General features: G+C 64.7%; 2 protein-coding genes across 7 annotated transcripts; one reads left to right on the forward strand and one right to left on the reverse strand.

Annotated features, from left to right (window-relative positions):
- Positions 1–6,306, forward strand: GLB1L (galactosidase beta 1 like). Of its 3 annotated transcripts, none has more exons than XM_087730933.1 (17): positions 1–487; positions 772–942; positions 1,418–1,590; positions 1,889–2,039; positions 2,290–2,350; positions 2,624–2,718; positions 3,107–3,287; positions 3,374–3,432; positions 3,620–3,741; positions 3,960–4,000; positions 4,297–4,415; positions 4,556–4,630; positions 4,702–4,791; positions 4,925–5,038; positions 5,322–5,453; positions 5,792–6,007; positions 6,083–6,306. In XM_087730933.1, exons 2-17 carry the CDS (start codon positions 829–831, stop codon positions 6,299–6,301), a joined length of 1,962 nt encoding a protein of 653 aa, XP_087587059.1. In that variant the 5' UTR covers positions 1–487; positions 772–828; the 3' UTR covers positions 6,302–6,306. The 3 variants fall into 3 exon arrangements, with proteins under 3 accessions (XP_087587059.1, XP_087587058.1, XP_087587060.1); XM_087730932.1 differs by having other exon boundaries at positions 1–255; XM_087730934.1 differs by having other exon boundaries at positions 1–942; positions 1,418–1,558.
- Positions 6,307–6,553: 247 nt separating this feature from the next.
- On the reverse strand, positions 6,554–13,739 carry ANKZF1 (ankyrin repeat and zinc finger peptidyl tRNA hydrolase 1). Of its 4 annotated transcripts, none has more exons than XM_087730930.1 (16): positions 13,664–13,739; positions 13,305–13,436; positions 12,707–12,816; positions 12,249–12,351; positions 11,667–11,851; positions 11,272–11,387; positions 10,827–10,980; positions 10,379–10,601; positions 10,081–10,182; positions 9,711–9,866; positions 9,480–9,596; positions 8,785–9,058; positions 8,230–8,341; positions 7,939–8,106; positions 7,753–7,823; positions 6,554–7,170 (listed from the first exon to the last, which is right to left on the reverse strand). In XM_087730930.1, the coding sequence occupies exons 2-16, from the start codon at positions 13,429–13,431 to the stop codon at positions 7,050–7,052; spliced, it is 2,139 nt and encodes a 712-aa protein (XP_087587056.1). In that variant the 5' UTR covers positions 13,432–13,436; positions 13,664–13,739; the 3' UTR covers positions 6,554–7,049. The 4 variants fall into 4 exon arrangements, with proteins under 4 accessions (XP_087587056.1, XP_087587054.1, XP_087587055.1 ...); XM_087730928.1 differs by having other exon boundaries at positions 9,711–9,890; XM_087730929.1 differs by lacking the exon at positions 7,753–7,823 and having other exon boundaries at positions 9,711–9,890.
- Between the last annotated feature and the right edge of the window lie 14 nt (positions 13,740–13,753).

Consider the following 13,753-nt stretch of genomic DNA (forward strand, 5'->3'; position numbering starts at 1 on the left):
CAGCCTTCCCGGTCGCCGGTGCCGCCGCCGCGGCGCGGATCGCGCACCCCCCTCCGGAGCGGGCGGGCGGCGAGCGGAGGGGAGCGGAGGGGAGCGGGGCGGAGCGGGGCGGGGCGGGGGGGCAGCGCCGAGCCCCGGGCTCGCCCCGCATTGTGACCGGGGCGGAACGCCGTGTCCCCGGCGCGGTGGCATCCCCCGGCCGCCAGCGGTGGCAGCGGCTCCCCGCAGCCCCGCCGCTCCCTGCAGCTGGCCCCGGTGAGCCAAGCCCCCGGCGGGCGGGCGGGTCGGCGGTGCAGGGGGCAGAGATGGCGAGGCCACCCCAACAGGGCTCGTCCCCGAGGGCATCACCCTTGCAGCACCTCCCCGGCACCTCTGTCACCAGCTCTGTCACCAGCTGTGTCACCAGTCTCCAGCCCTCGGTCCAGGGACGTTTTCCTTTCCTTCAGGCAGCAGCAGCAGCATCCCCCCCACCGCAGCTATAACCGAGGTTTCCATCACCACCTTTCCGATGAAACAAGTGGGCTCAGCTCCCTTGGAGGTGTTTTGTCTGGTGGTGACACTGTTATGAGGCTCCTTGTCCCTCACGTGTGTCACCCGCCACCCCGGGGGGCACCGGGGATGTCTCCGCTGGCTCGGGCGGTGACGTGCTGCCTGCATCCCATGCTGGGTGGGCTTCGAGGGGGATGATGTGTGGCTGGCCCAGGCGCGGGGGGCCAGAGCTGCCCACCCCCTATCCCACGCTCCCCCTTCCAAGCTGTGCTGCTGTTCCAGCTGCCTGCACTTCGGACCCGGAGGAAGCGCCCGGCGCTGGCAGAGAAGGATCATGTGATGGCAGTGTCCACGTCCCTCTTCGTCCCCCATCCTGGGCCTGCCGAGCGCCCAGCGAGGATGGGGCTGCTGGCTCTCGCCCTGCTGCTGGCAGTGGGGCTCCTGCACACACAGGTTAGCAAACACGGGTGGAAAGTTGGGAGAAGCGCGCGGGGCTGAGCTGCAAAGGATCCGGTGGGACGGCTGTGGGATCTGCCTTGCTTTCCTCCCCTCCGTCCCTGCTCTTCCTGCTATGGCTGCCTTCTTCTGCAGCCCGTGTCCCGCCCCAGTGTCCCGCTTGCGCTCCCAGCTCCCTGCCTGCCCTCCCAGCACCCATCCCCAGCAGCACCCGTCCCCCAAAATGCCACCAGCTCAGCCGCAGGGTGTTTGATTAGCGAGGGGGGGGCTATCAGATGGTGCAAACGGCTGCCCTGCTTGTCCCTCCTGCTCTCCTGGGACAGCGTGGTACCTGCCTTGTCCCAGCACCGAGGATGGGGAGGGTCTCCCCCAGGAACCAGCCCACCTCAGTCCCTGTCCCAGGGACCATGGGAGGGGGTGGCTGGGCTTGGGGAGGGTCTGCAGCCCCCCCAGCACTGCCCCTCTCCCGCAGGCCTCCCCCCTGGACCGCTCCTTCCAGCTGGATTACGAGGAGGACTGCTTCCGCAAGGATGGTGCCCCTTTCCGCTACATCTCGGGCAGCATCCACTACGCCCGCATCCCACGCCCCGCCTGGAGAGACCGGCTCCTCAAGGTGTACATGAGCGGGCTCAGTGCCGTGCAGGTGTAAGCAATGGGGGCAGCCCCTCGGGGTCTCTGGGGTCCCTGGAGCAGGGACAGAGGCAAGGGTGATTTGATCACAGGGAGCAGGGACCAGCCCTTGCACTGGGCTGACTGTGATCCCCAGAACACCCCTGCCAGACACCAGCATGAGCCTCGGCTAGTCCCAGTCCAGCCCCAGTTGCCACCCTCAGCCCAGGCTGGAGGCCAGTTCCCAGGAGCAGAGGGATTGGCCTGTGGGAGGGTTCCCCGTTGTGCCAGGGTGCCCTTAGCCCCCGCGTGCCAATCTCCCCTCTCGCCCCAGCTACGTCCCCTGGAACTACCACGAGCCGCTGCCAGGGGTTTATGACTTTGCTGGGGACCGGGATGTGGAAGCCTTCCTGGACCTGACAGCCGAGCTGGGGCTTCTGGTGATCCTGCGGCCGGGGCCCTACATCTGTGCGGAGTGGGAGATGGTGAGCCCCAGCCCCCAGACCTGGGACGGAGGGGTTGTGGGTGGCCTGGGAAGGGCACAGCGGGGCTGGCCCTTCTGGCTGGCACGCTGACCCTGGTGCCGTGCCAGCCATGCCCAGGCTGCCACTCTGCGGGGCGCGTGCCACTCCAGTGCCGAGCATTAGCCTTGCCCTGGCCTGGTTTCGGCTGTGTGCCAGCCCGGGCTGCTGAGCAGTTTCTCTGCCTCCCTCTTGGCTGTGGGTGTTTCTCCAGGGTGGCCTGCCCGCCTGGCTGCTGTGGAAACCAGACATCGTCCTGCGCTCCTCCAACCCCGGTAAGCCTCGGCACGGGGCTCTGGCCACCGTGTCCTTACAGCCTGGTGCCAGTCCCGGCACACCGGTCTCTCTCCACACACCCGCCAGCCCACTGTGTGGTCTCTCCCATCCTCTTCTCCATCTTTTGGGAGCGCCATAGTTCGTCCTCCATCTCCCCTTCCCCACCGTGCTTGGCTCTGCCCCGTCTGCTCCATCCTCCTCCTGGCAGGGCTGGCTGCGGGCGGGCTGGGGTGGACGCTGCAGCAAGGCTGAGCTGCCCTCTCTCTCCCCAGCCTACCTGGAAGCTGTGGACTCCTGGCTCCATGTCCTGCTACCCAAGATCAAGCCACGCCTGTACCAGCATGGGGGGAACATCATCAGCGTGCAGGTAGGGTGCTGTCAGACCTGGCCCCGTGCCCTGCTCTAGGTCGTCTTTGGATGTGCCCCAAAACGCCACCTGTACCCCCTACCCCATGCCCTCATCCGGCACAGCTCTTAGATAAATCCCTCCCGACTTCTGGACCTGGGTTTAAATCCAAGGGCTGGGACTCTGGGGTACCTGCCACCACCCGGGTTGTGGTTTGAGGGACGCTGGCAGAGCTGGGGGTCATAGTGGGGCTGGAAGGTCAGTCTTGGGACGCCCCTGGGGGCTGTCACAACATCTAATGATTGTCGGGAGGGAAGGGGGGAGCTGGGTGCTCATCCCAGTGCATGGTGGGACCTGGCTGCAGCCCTGCCATGTGCACGCTGGGTGCTGGCCCCTGCCCCACTCGCAGGTGGAGAACGAATACGGGAGCTACTACGCCTGTGACTACGAGTACCTGCGGCACCTGCTGGGCTCCTTCCGGGCACTGCTGGGGAGCGAGGTGCTGCTCTTCACTACCGACAGCACGCGGGAGGAGGAGCTGCGCTGTGGCACGCTGCAGGGGCTCTACGCCACCGTTGACTTTGGGCCAGGTACCCCTGTGGGGGAGGAGGAGGAGGAGAGGGGATGGGGGTCCCAGCTCTGTCCTGCTCCAACCTCCCTCCCACCATCTCTGCAGGCTCCAATGTGACGGAGGCATTTGGTGCCCAGCGCCGGGTTGAGCCGAAGGGGCCCCTGGTGAGCTTGGCATGGGTGCCGTTGCGGGGAATGATCCACGATGGCTTTGGGGAGGCAGAGGGGCTGGGGGGGGGTGAGGCAAAAAGGGCTGCCAGGGCCAGGCTGCAAGTGAGCAGGGGGGATGTGGCTGACAGAGGGGTGCCAGAAGTCCCAGCTCCGGGCAGGTGACAGTCCCTTTCTCCCCCAGGTGAACTCCGAGTACTACACGGGCTGGCTGGACTACTGGGGGGAGGCACACGCCAGCACCAGCCCGGCGCGGGTGGCCCGGGGGCTGGAGGACATGCTGCAGCTGGGAGCCAGCGTCAACATGCAAGTAGTCAGCTGGTGGGGGGCACAGCCTGGGGGGACGATGCCCTCCCATCTGCCAGCATTGGCGTGGGCATCGCCACTCACCTTTGTCCGGCAGGGCTCGGGCGGGGGAGGCAGGCAGGGCTGGGACTGCGGGTGCAGCAAGGAAGGGGCAGAGCCTGGTGAGCCCCCGCTGGGTCTGTGGGGGTGCTGACAGGGCTCTCTGGGGTGTCCCATAGGTACATGTTCCATGGGGGGACGAACTTCGCCTACTGGAGCGGTGAGTAGGGCCCTGCCCTGGGGAGGGGGGGCACACTGCGGAGCTGGGGAGCTTTCCTTGGCCATCCCCGAAGAGCCTGCTTCAGGCTCCTGTTCTGCCCCACAGGGCAGGCTGACACATACCCAAGGGCCCCTGAACCCAAGCTTGTCCCTCCCTGGGGACTCCTTTTGTCCCCAGGCAGGGGCTCCCAGTCTGGGTCGTGCCCCCCATTGCATTGCAGCCAGCCTGGGGCTGGGTTCCACACCCTGGACTCTGCCAGAGCCCCTTCCTCCAGCTCCCATCGCTTCCCCGGCCAGGTGCTGACTTCAAGGACCAGTACAAACCAGTGACCACCAGCTACGACTATGATGCTCCCCTCTCGGAAGCAGGAGACCCTACTGACAAGCTGTTTGCCATCCGCACAGTCATTAGCAAGGTGCTGAGCTTGGCAGGCGGAGGGGGACAGCACTGGGCACCGCTGCCAGTGCCAGGAAAGAGGGGGACACAGAGGGACCTGGCAGGGCAGAGGACATCTCCCTGCGTGCCCCGGGGGGCAGCTTACAGTTTGCTGTTCAGTTCCAGCCCCTGCCAGTCGGTCCGATGCCACCCGCCACCCCCAAGTACGCCTACGGCTGGGTGGCCCTGCAGAAGGTGAGTGCCTGTCCCCAGGGCTGTGCTGCCCCTGCCTGGCACTACCCGGCTGCCTGTTCCTCTCTTTGCAGTATGCCGACCTCCTGGATGTCTTGGACGTGCTGTGCCCCTTCGGGCCCATCCAGAGCCAGTTCCCTCTCACCTTTGAGGCCATAAAGCAGGTAAGGGGCTGGGTGCAGTGGGGGACACTGGGGGACACGCTCCTAGGCTTGTCTGCCCTGTCTCCGGGGTGGAGGAGCAGAGCTTGTCTCCAGCCCTGTTTCCCTTTCTGTGCCGCTCCACTGTGTCCTGCAGACCCACGGCTTTGTGGTGTACCGCACACAGCTGCCCCGGGACGTCCTGGACCCAGCCACGCTGGGCGCTCCTCCCCACAGCATCTGCGACCGTGGCTACGTGATGCTGCAGCAGGTGAGGCTGCGGGAATGCACCCATCCCTGGCCCAGCGCTCGGGAGGGCCGAGGGACCTGCGGCAGCGGGGCCATGCCATGCCAGGGTCTCAGGGACAGCCAGGGTGCTGAGAACCACACTGAGCCCTTGTGGGGTAGCCCTCTGGCCTGAATTTGCCCCCTTTGGGCAGCCCTGGGCTGGCTCTGGGGGGTCGGCAGTGGGATGCTAGGCTGGCAGGCTGCTGGCAGCGTTCAGGGCGGTGGGATCTGGGCATGGGGTGGCAGCGCTGACCCTGTGGCTGCAGGAGTACCAGGGGACACTGGAGCGGGACGGGCAGACAACGCTGCGTGTGACGGGCAGGGCAGGGGACACCCTGGACGTGCTCCTGGAGAACATGGGCAGGATCAGCTTCGGGGCCAACATCAGTGACTTCAAGGTGAGGGGAGAGGGCCCTGGGACTCTGGAGGGGATGGCCTGGCCACTCGCGTGGCCAAACACCCCCTCTCCTGCCACTCATGACAGGGCCACCCCAGACCTGCTCCCTGCTTAGTCTCACACCACCCCTGGCAAACCTGCCAGGACCAGGATGAGGCTGTGAGATCGGCACCCCTCTCTCCCACTTTAGGCTGCCATGGCAGCCAGGGCAGCACAGCCCCTCAGAGGGGATCCCATCCCACCTTCACTGCTGCGAGGGGGACATGTCCTGGGGAAGCCAACCATCCTCCTGCCCACAGCAGACCCTGCTGCCTCATTTTCCCTTCTGCTCCATCTCAGGGCTTGCTGGGGAACCTCTCCTTGGACTCCAGCCCTCTCAGCAACTGGCTGATCTACCCTCTGGCCATAGACACCGCCATCCAGCAGGGCTGGCCACACGCTGCCCTGCCAAAATCAAGCAGCGGGGGCAGAGCAGGGCCAGCCTTCTACACTGGGACCTTTGAGACCCCTGGCATCGCCTGGGACACCTTCGTGAAGTTCCCAGGTTGGAGCAAGGTAAGGCAGTGCATAGCCAGGAGAGGGGGTGAGGGCAGAGAGGGGCACAGCCCAGTCCTGTCTCCCATCTTCCAGGGCCAACTGTGGATAAACGGCTTCAACCTGGGCCGGTACTGGCCCCGCCGCGGACCCCAGCAGACCCTCTTTGTGCCCGGCTCGGTGCTGCATGTTGGCCGCCCCAACAACATCACAGTGCTGGAGCTGGAGGGGGCACCCCCCGACCCCTTCCTGCTCTTCCTCGACCGACCCCTTTTCAACAGGACCCTCAGCCACAGCAGCACGGGCACAGAATAAACGCAGGGCTGCTGGGCACTGGCATCGCTTCTGGCTGGGGCTGCAGAAATGGCGGGGGGGGGGGGCGGGGCTGGTGAGGCACAGGGGCCAGCGGAGGGGCTGCAGGGCCCTAGGAAAGGGGCACACGTCCTGGCACGGACATCCAGAGCTCCTGCCCTCCTCTGGGGACAGGCAGGGTCTGTGCTAAGGAGAAAGGGGCTCAGAATTGAGCTTGTTTTGCATGTTAATCCCAAATAATTCCAGTGCTCATGCTGACGCCCCCCACACCTAGGGGGTCAAGGCACCTCTTTATTGACAATGCAGGCAGAGGAGGTAGTTGCTAACATGATACAGCCGAGACATCAATGTCATCCAGGAGAGGAGAGGGCAAAGCACAGCCCAGAGGGTGCCCACAGGCAGCTCAGGGCTGCGGGGTCCGGATAGGTCAGGATCTGTCCCACCGCCATGGGCAGCAGCCTACGAGGTAGCCATGAGAAAAGCCGGCCGCTAGGACCCACCAGCTGGAAGCACGTAGCAGTCCTGGCCCCTCACACTAGTACGTAGGGACCTCCTGGTTGTAATGTCCCCAGAGTCACCACCTGGAGTGACATTCTTGCCCCAAGCCTTGCCAGAGTTGCCTTCGAGAGTCACATGACCAGCTCAGTCCCTCTGACCAGCGCTGCTCCACAGGCTCTCCATCGCTGCACAGCCAGTGCTCAGTCATGTCTCCACCACGTTGGTCCTTGGCAGGCGGCAGCAGTCCTCAGCCTCACATGTGGCTGGCCCGGGCCCGGCGGTGGGTTTGCAGGCAGGCCGTGGAGCAGAAGGAGAAGTCGAGGTAATGGAAAGGGATCCGGCCCAGCAGGGACTCTCCGCAATGCCAGCAGCGACTGCAGGAAAGAGCAGAGGTGGCCCTAAGCGAAGGGGACACTCGCAAGAGGGTTAGAGGAGCAGAGGATTCACTGCCTGGGCTGTGACGTGAGACAGCAGCAGCATGAGGGAGCTGGGGCTCCTCTGGTCCTACGGGGCTCACCCAGCAGCCCGGCCAGGATGTGCTCCCAGGAGGCAACGCTGTGTGGGGTGAGGCACTTTAAGGCAGGCTGAATGTGGGGGAATTTGGCCCCACAGGGGGCTGTAAAGCCCCTGCCCAGATCACCTTGGGCAGGGCTGGCTGCCCACAAGCCTGTGGGGTGGCACAGGGAAGGGACGTGGGATGCAGGGTGAGGGGCACAGGGGTGGCTGGGGGATTGGCTTGCCGTAGATCTGGCTGCAAGCGGACCAAGTTGTCCTTTCCAAAGTATTTCAGGGGGGCAGGAGAAGAGAGAGAGAAAGCTTTTAGACAGGCACTGCTGGGAATCGAGTGGACAGGAATAGCTTTAGACTGGAAATGAAAACTGGAGCAAGAAGGGCAGGGGACAGCTGTGCTCACACGGGAGAGTTTGTCTGCAGAGCCGTGCTGCCAGGGCTGTTACCTGATGTTGGCAAGAGCTGTGCCGGCGTCCTGCAGCTGCGCAGCCAGCCTCCACTCGGCAGCCAGGGCCCTCTGGGGACCAGAGAGACAGCTCAGCCCCCCAGCCCCGGCAGCTGCTGTGCCCAGAGCCCACTGCATCTGCACTGCCCCAGCCGGGGTGGATCCCCTTCCCCATGCACAGCCTCACCTTCTCCGTGTCGGACAGGGCTGCGAACCGCTGCTTCTCTCCCTGCTCCTGCTCCCAGCGTTGCCGCTCCTCCCTCTGTGCCTGCTCCCGCTGCTTCCGCTGGGCTTTCTGTGCCCGCTTCTTCTCCAGCTTCTTGGCCTCCATCTCCTGCGTCAGGGGCCCTGGCACCTGGGGGCAGAGGGCAGTCAGCATCTCCCACTGAGCCAGGGGCAACAGCATAAGTGGGTGAGGGGTGCTTTGCTCCGGGATCCCCCAGCCCTCAGAAGGCGAGGGCAGCGGGCAGGCACCCACCTGGGCACGGCTGTAGTCGTACTTGTCTGGATGGTTCACCATGAACTTGCGGAAGGCATTGCGGGTCAGTTTGTCAGCAGAGACGCAGTAGGGGGTCCTCTCCTGCCCGTCTCTGCGAGACAAGACCAGCTCACCCTGCCATCTTACTGCCTGTGAGCCCAGCGACTCCCCAGAGTTGTGCAATGGGTACTGCAGGCCAGGGTATCGCAGCCAAGGAGAGGGAAGTTGCTTATCCCTGCACCAGAATCCCCCAAATCCTCCCCTTCTTGCATCTCAAATGCCCTGCAAAGGGTGGTCTCATCCCTACCCTCTGAACTGCCTACCAATAAACCTGGGAGCACTTTGGGGCAGTGCCCGTCTGCCGCTGTGCGAGAGAACAGTGGTTCAGCTCTCAGGCCTCCCGTAACAAACCCAAACATCCCAGTTGGTAGAGACCAACCCTGGCTGTCCCAGGACAAAGCTGGCACCAGTCTCCCGTGGCCGAGACAGGACTGGGTTGCTGGGCTCCCACAGCGGAGCTGTGCTCATCAACCGCTGGGCACCCTGTGGCCATACCTGAGGGCAGGGTCCGCCCCCGCCTCCAGCAGCAGGCACACAGCCTCAGCCTTCCCCGCGCGCGCTGCCACATGAAGCAGGGTGCAGCCGTGCTCATCCAAGGGCTGGTTGAGCAGGGAGCGGGGCATATCCAGGGGCTGTGCACCCTCCCCGTCCTCGTGGTCCCCCGGCAAGTTCCCACTCTCTGGCACGCCCAGGAGGTGCCGCAGCGTCCCCACATCCCCTGTTTTGCAGGCGGTGAACAAGGTGTCGCGGAGCTGGGTCTGAGGGTCTCCTGTGAGGGAAGAACAGGAGGGGAGTCTGATGGCTCCCTGGGCAGAGTGGTGCTCTGGTCTGACCAGTAAATCCACGGGGTGCAGTTAAAGCTGGATTTGGGCACTGCAGGATCTCCAGCACCTTCAGAGTCTGTGACAATGTGCCATGGCATTGCTGGGCACTGCTGGCAGCAGCCGAGCCCTCTCTCCTGAGGTGAGACCCACTCCAATCCCCCCAACACACCCGGCTTAGCCAGATGCTGCCTGCCCCCAGTTCAGAGCTACTGCTCCGCACACTCAGCTCTTTCGAAGAGCTTCACTACAGCCATCCCGCACCCAGCTGCTCTGGGCACCTGCGTGACAACGTGCTCTTCACCCCACTGCAAAACCCCCAGCAAACAGGGTAGGCATCCACCTGGCCCAGTTCCTGACCCCACTTACCTCCATCGCCCCAGGGAAGGGGCTCAGCCCCAGCCTCCCCCTGCAGCTCCGTCACCAGCTCCAGGCCAGGCTGCCCACACTGGCTACCACAGCATCCCGAATCTTCGGCACAGGGCCCTGCGCAGGGAGCACATGTTGAGGAAGAGGGCCAGGGCCAGCCTGCGTCCCAGGCATAGCAGTCCCTTCCCCAACACTTTCCTACACTGTCCCTGGTCAGTTCTTCCCCCTCACCTTTCTCCACCTTCTTGTCTCTCTTCTTCCTCCTTTTACGGTTTCGCTTGGGCATCACTTCAAACTCCCGGAGGTCCAAGGTCCCCAGTGTCACTTCCACAGTCTCCAGTTCCCTTGCAGGGCTTTCCTCCTCCTCTTCGTCCTCCTCCTCTGGGGCTGAGGAAGGTGATAAGACAGGGGCTGAGGCCCCACACACAGCACGAATCACTCAGGGCTCTCAGCTAAGCACACCCTGCCCTTCTCCTGCCCAGCACGAGGCCACACTCTGCAGATTCCCACCATGGTGCCAGGCCTCCCCAGCCACGGGGCTGCAAACCCAGCCCCCGCACCATAACACCAGAACCCCTGCTTGCTCCATGGCTCAACTCACCACTTGTGTCCTCATGCGGGGGACCCATCTCTGCTTTCCGCTGCCTCTTCTGCCAGCCCTTCCGGGGGGACCCAGTGATGTCCTCCAGTGGCGTGTCCTTCCCTGGGCAGCAAGGGTGCTCCTGTCATTGCCTGGGGACAGGGAGCACCCCATGTCTCCAGGGATTGAGGGTTGGGGACCTAGCACCTCAACCCCATAGGGCAGCATCCCCTAACACACATGGGATTACATGAGGGACCACGTCATTCCGTCTGCTCTGACCCCCAGGCACTGGGGCACCAGGGCTGGGCTGACTCACCATACACCTGCAGGGTGGCCAGCGTGGCGTGGACTCGCAGCACCTCTCGCAAGGTGGCCCTGCGGGTGCTGAGGGGGATGTGGCAGACGCGAGGGTCGCCTCGGGTGAGGGGTGGGTTCCTGCCACCAAAGAGCAGCGCCCGGTTGTGGCGCGGGGCCCGGAGGAAGATGCGCTGAGCTTCATTCAAGTGCTGTGCCCAGGCTGCCAGCAGGTCCTGAATATCCTGGGGAGGAAGGGGAGGCACTATGGGGTCCTGAGCACACTGCGTGGGCACAGGCAGCTCTGGAGCAGGGGCAGACCCAGGACAGAGCAGCCTCAGTTGGGCCCTGACCCTCTTCCAGAGCTCACACCCCACCCACGCCCTCCAGCAGCTGTATGGTACCACCCCAGGGAGCCAGCCATGACCACGTCTCCCTGCCGAGAGCCCGCTGCTGTGGTCCAGCCCCACCTTGAGCAGTGCGGCCTCGTTGTAACGCCGCAGGGAGGCTCCGGCCGACCTGGGTGCTGACCCTGGGGTCTGGGCGTCCCGTAGGCCCTGGGCTGTGCCCCGACGGGCTCGCACTGTGTAGCGGTGGAAGGTCTTGTGCTCCTGCACCTGGGGGCTGCAGAAAGGGGCAAGCATCAGCAACAAGGCTCCATGCATGGAGAGGAGGTGAGCTGATCCTCCTGGGACCCCAGAGGGCTTGTAGCTTGCCCCTGGGGCCCTAAAGATTAATACTTCCCTTGCAGCGCAACTGGGCTTAGCCAACTCTCAAGCAAAGCCCAGGAGCTGGGGGTGCCCAGGGTGTGGGAAGCACTGCGATGGAGGAGTAGGGAGGGGATGGCCAGCCAATGCCTAGCTCCACTTGACCCTGCCCAGAGGTGCAACCCCAGCTCTGTCCCCCTGTACTCACCCCTGGAACACAGCTCCTGCGAAGTGCCCGCCGCCCATCATCAGCACAACCCAGCACGTGCTCGCGCTGAGGCTCTGCAGTGACGCTGTCAGCTCTGCTGGGTCCTCACTGCCACCCTGAGACATAGACACCCCTGCTAGCACCCACGAGATCACCTTGCCACCTCTTGCTGTCCCCCAGGACAGAGACCAGGCCCTCTGCTGGCACCAGAAGCAGGTTTTTGGGAGCAACCCAGAGCCAAAAAACAGGCCACCAGCAAGCCTGGGGCTCTGACCCAGCACCAGAGACCACCCTTCCCACTGCAAGACGTGAGGGACTGTCATATGGATGTCTACACCCTAGTGCCACTCGCCTTCTCGGGGGTCCCTCTCCCAACAAGCTGGGCTGTGACTTGCCTTCCCAATGCCCAGCACGCAGCGGTAGGCGGAGATGAGCTGGCCTTTCTCATTGCGGAGCAGCACCTTGTGGGAGCGGGGAGTCTGGGGGGTCCCGCGGCTGTCGCTGGCAGAAGGCAGCACCTCTGACTCACTGCTCGCATCAGAGCTCTCCGAATCAGACCCCGAGATACTGGAAACATCACCTGCATGGGAAAAAAAATGGAGCAGTGGAGCAGGGCAAAGATTAACAAACAGCCTCCCCACTACTTTGCAGGTGGCTCCAAGGGCCAGCCCACAGCCCCAGAACTGTTCTGTTCAATACCCTACCTATCACACGGGGGCTGTGGGCTGGGGAAACAGGCATCTGGGGCTCTGGACCCCCAGGTATGCATAGGCAGGGCTCAGGCAGAACACCCCCTTCTCCCCGTAACAAGTCAGCAGGGCTCAGGAGCAGTGCTGGACCCCCAGGAGACGCCAGAGGGGCAGAATAAAGGGACCCGGAGCTGGCAGAGGTAGCTGGGGCTCCATCTCTGGCCAGAACAGCCCCAGCGAGGCCGCTGATGGCCCATGGGCTTCGCTGGGGGCAGCCCCATTCCTCACCTGCACGGGTCTTCTCCTCAAACACTTCTGCCGGCAGCGTCCGGCGCCCCAGGAGTCGCTGCTTCAGGTTGAAGCGGTGCCAGTCGAGACGGTAGTGCTCAGTCTGTGGAGGAAAGAGGTATGAGCTGGCAAGGTCTTGGTGGTCCACAGAAACCCCACCACCAAAGGGTCTGAGGTGACAGACTTGGAGGGCTGAACCGATGCTGGGACTCTGCATCATCCCACACAATAGTCAACCTGAACAGGCACAGGCCTGTGCTGCACATACCATTTAGCTGCAGTAAATGGCATTTTAAGTGATAATATGCAGGATCTGAGTGCCAGATCCCAAGAGGACGCGGGCAGTGGAGCTCTGGGAAGCAGCCAGCGCTGGGCTGCACCACGCTGGGGCTGAGCCTCGGCAGCAGGGCCCCGCCAGCCCCGCTCCCACCTCATGCTGGCCGCTCGGCCCCGCTCACCTGCTCCTCCCGGCTGCTGAACACCTGCCCGCAGGTCGAGCAGCACATCCGCTCCGGCACCTCGGGGACCCCGTGGGCCTTCTCCTCGCTGCTGGCATCTGCAGGTTTCTCTGCAAGAATCATAGAATCGTTAAGGTTGGAAAAGACCCTTAAGATCATCGAGTCCAGCCGTTAGCCTAGCACTGCCAAGTCCACCACTAAACCACGTCCTCGAGCACCACGTCTACCCGCCTTTTAAATCCCTCCAGGGGTGGAGACTGAACCACTTTCCTGGGCAGCCTGTTCCGATGCCTGACTGCCCTTTCGGTGAAGAATTTTTTCCTACTATCAGAAGAAGGAAGGCCTGTGCACAGGCGGCTCCCCAGCTGCACTGCAAGGAGCGGGGCCTCCTGGGCCTCTCCTCAGGCACCCGGAGAGCCCCGTGGCTGCAGAAGGAGCTCTGGGGACGCCGGGGTGACACCGAGGAAAGCCCACCCGCCCGCCCGCTCCAGGGCGGCCACCCAAGCCCTGCTGGGGACAGAGCTCCTACTTCGTGCCTCGGGGCTGGCGGACACGAGAGTGGCCAAACACCCCCCCCCCCCCGCGGAGCCCCACGCACCGCGGCTCGCTGGTGCCGGCTCGGCGGCCCACGCATCCGCCGCGGCTCCGGTGAGGAGGGTCAGCCCACGCAGGAGGCCGGCGTCCTGGGCGGCCTCGAAAACCGACCTGCTCTCCGGGACCGGCATCGCTCCTGCGGCCAGGGGAAGGGACAGCGCCTGAGCGACGGGCCTGGCCCCGGGGGCGGCGGGAACCACCCGCGGGTGACCGGACCGGCCCCCCCGGGGGTCCCCGCCCCACGGGTCCGCCCCTCTCCCCCCGCCCGAGCCCTCCCTGCGGCCGGGACCCCGCCGAGGCCGGTACCCCCGGGATCCGCCCCCCTCCCCCGCCGGTAACGGCGGCGCGTGCCCCGTCACTCACGTGCGGCCGCTGCCGCCCCGGCCCTGAAGCGCCCCTCCGCTACCGTACGTCACATCCTGTCCACCTACGGGCCGCCGCTAGGCTCAGCCC

This window comes from Nipponia nippon, unplaced genomic scaffold, assembly GCF_047370975.1.
Source record: "Nipponia nippon isolate SJK-2023a ecotype South Korea unplaced genomic scaffold, ASM4737097v1 scaffold_5, whole genome shotgun sequence".
Taxonomy (NCBI): domain Eukaryota; kingdom Metazoa; phylum Chordata; class Aves; order Pelecaniformes; family Threskiornithidae; genus Nipponia; species Nipponia nippon.

Bases quoted from the DNA above. Each gene is read 5' to 3' on its own strand.
- GLB1L (XM_087730933.1), top strand. From the start codon at position 829: ATGGCAGTGTCCACGTCCCTCTTCGTCCCCCATCCTGGGCCTGCCGAG. The intron at 2,040-2,289 runs GTGAGCCCCAGC...GTGTTTCTCCAG, and splicing joins TCTGTGCGGAGTGGGAGATG to GGTGGCCTGCCCGCCTGGCT. The intron at 3,433-3,619 runs GTGAGCTTGGCA...TTTCTCCCCCAG, and splicing joins TTGAGCCGAAGGGGCCCCTG to GTGAACTCCGAGTACTACAC.
- ANKZF1 (XM_087730928.1), bottom strand. From the start codon at position 13,431: ATGCCGGTCCCGGAGAGCAGGTCGGTTTTCGAGGCCGCCCAGGACGCC. The intron at 11,852-12,248 runs GTGAGGAATGGG...TTTCCCATGCAG, and splicing joins TGAGGAGAAGACCCGTGCAG to GTGATGTTTCCAGTATCTCG. The intron at 8,107-8,229 runs GTGGGTGCCTGC...CTCTGCCCCCAG, and splicing joins ACGACTACAGCCGTGCCCAG to GTGCCAGGGCCCCTGACGCA.